Raw genomic sequence first — 551 nt, forward strand, 5'->3', positions numbered from 1 at the left:
CACTGGTGAAGCTTCGGAGGAATTAAAGAATATCCGTCAACCTCATATTCCATTGCCCAACACTTCTAAATCTTTTTATGTGACAAGGCAGATCAAGTTCCATGGCCGCCACATTCGTATTATCTGTCAGGAGTCAAACGGCCCATGCAGTTTGATTGCAATATGTAAGAGGATCACTTGAATTTTCTTTTGGTATTATTTACTCTTGATTTAGGATTTACTCTGGATTTAACGTTCCACAGGCAATGCACTCTTGCTTAAGGGTGATATAAGGCTTGAATCAAATGCTACCATGGTCCATGAGAAGGAACTGATTATGCTTCTTCTAGAATTTCTTGAGAACCGCAAGGTTTGCAACAACTTCAGCTTCTTTGGACTGATCATGAACTTCAGCTTTAGGTTTGTTTATTCTCATTTTGCATCCTGATCAGGGGGTGCCATGTTCAGAATTGCCGAGACAAATATTTGATATTCTGCAAAAGCTTTCGGTCCCCCTAGAAGTGAACGTTGTCTTCAATAGGTGATTGTGTTTGTATTTACAGATTTATCCT

At 39.6% G+C, this 551-nt stretch overlaps 1 protein-coding gene across 3 annotated transcripts in view; it reads left to right on the plus strand.

The window, feature by feature from the left end:
* The window catches only part of LOC119333120, an 11,413-nt gene that overhangs the window by 1,588 nt on the left and 9,274 nt on the right, over window positions 1-551 (plus strand). For all 3 annotated transcript variants that reach the window (XM_037606133.1, XM_037606139.1, XM_037606143.1), the window contains 3 exons: window positions 1-164; window positions 243-349; window positions 432-520. The exon at window positions 1-164 is cut by the window's left edge and continues 1 nt beyond it. In XM_037606133.1, the coding sequence (XP_037462030.1) occupies window positions 1-164; window positions 243-349; window positions 432-520 (360 nt within the window). The remainder of the gene's footprint in view (window positions 165-242; window positions 350-431; window positions 521-551) is intronic.

The sequence above is a fragment of the Triticum dicoccoides genome, chromosome 1B (assembly GCF_002162155.2).
Source record: "Triticum dicoccoides isolate Atlit2015 ecotype Zavitan chromosome 1B, WEW_v2.0, whole genome shotgun sequence".
NCBI classification, from domain to species: domain Eukaryota; kingdom Viridiplantae; phylum Streptophyta; class Magnoliopsida; order Poales; family Poaceae; genus Triticum; species Triticum dicoccoides.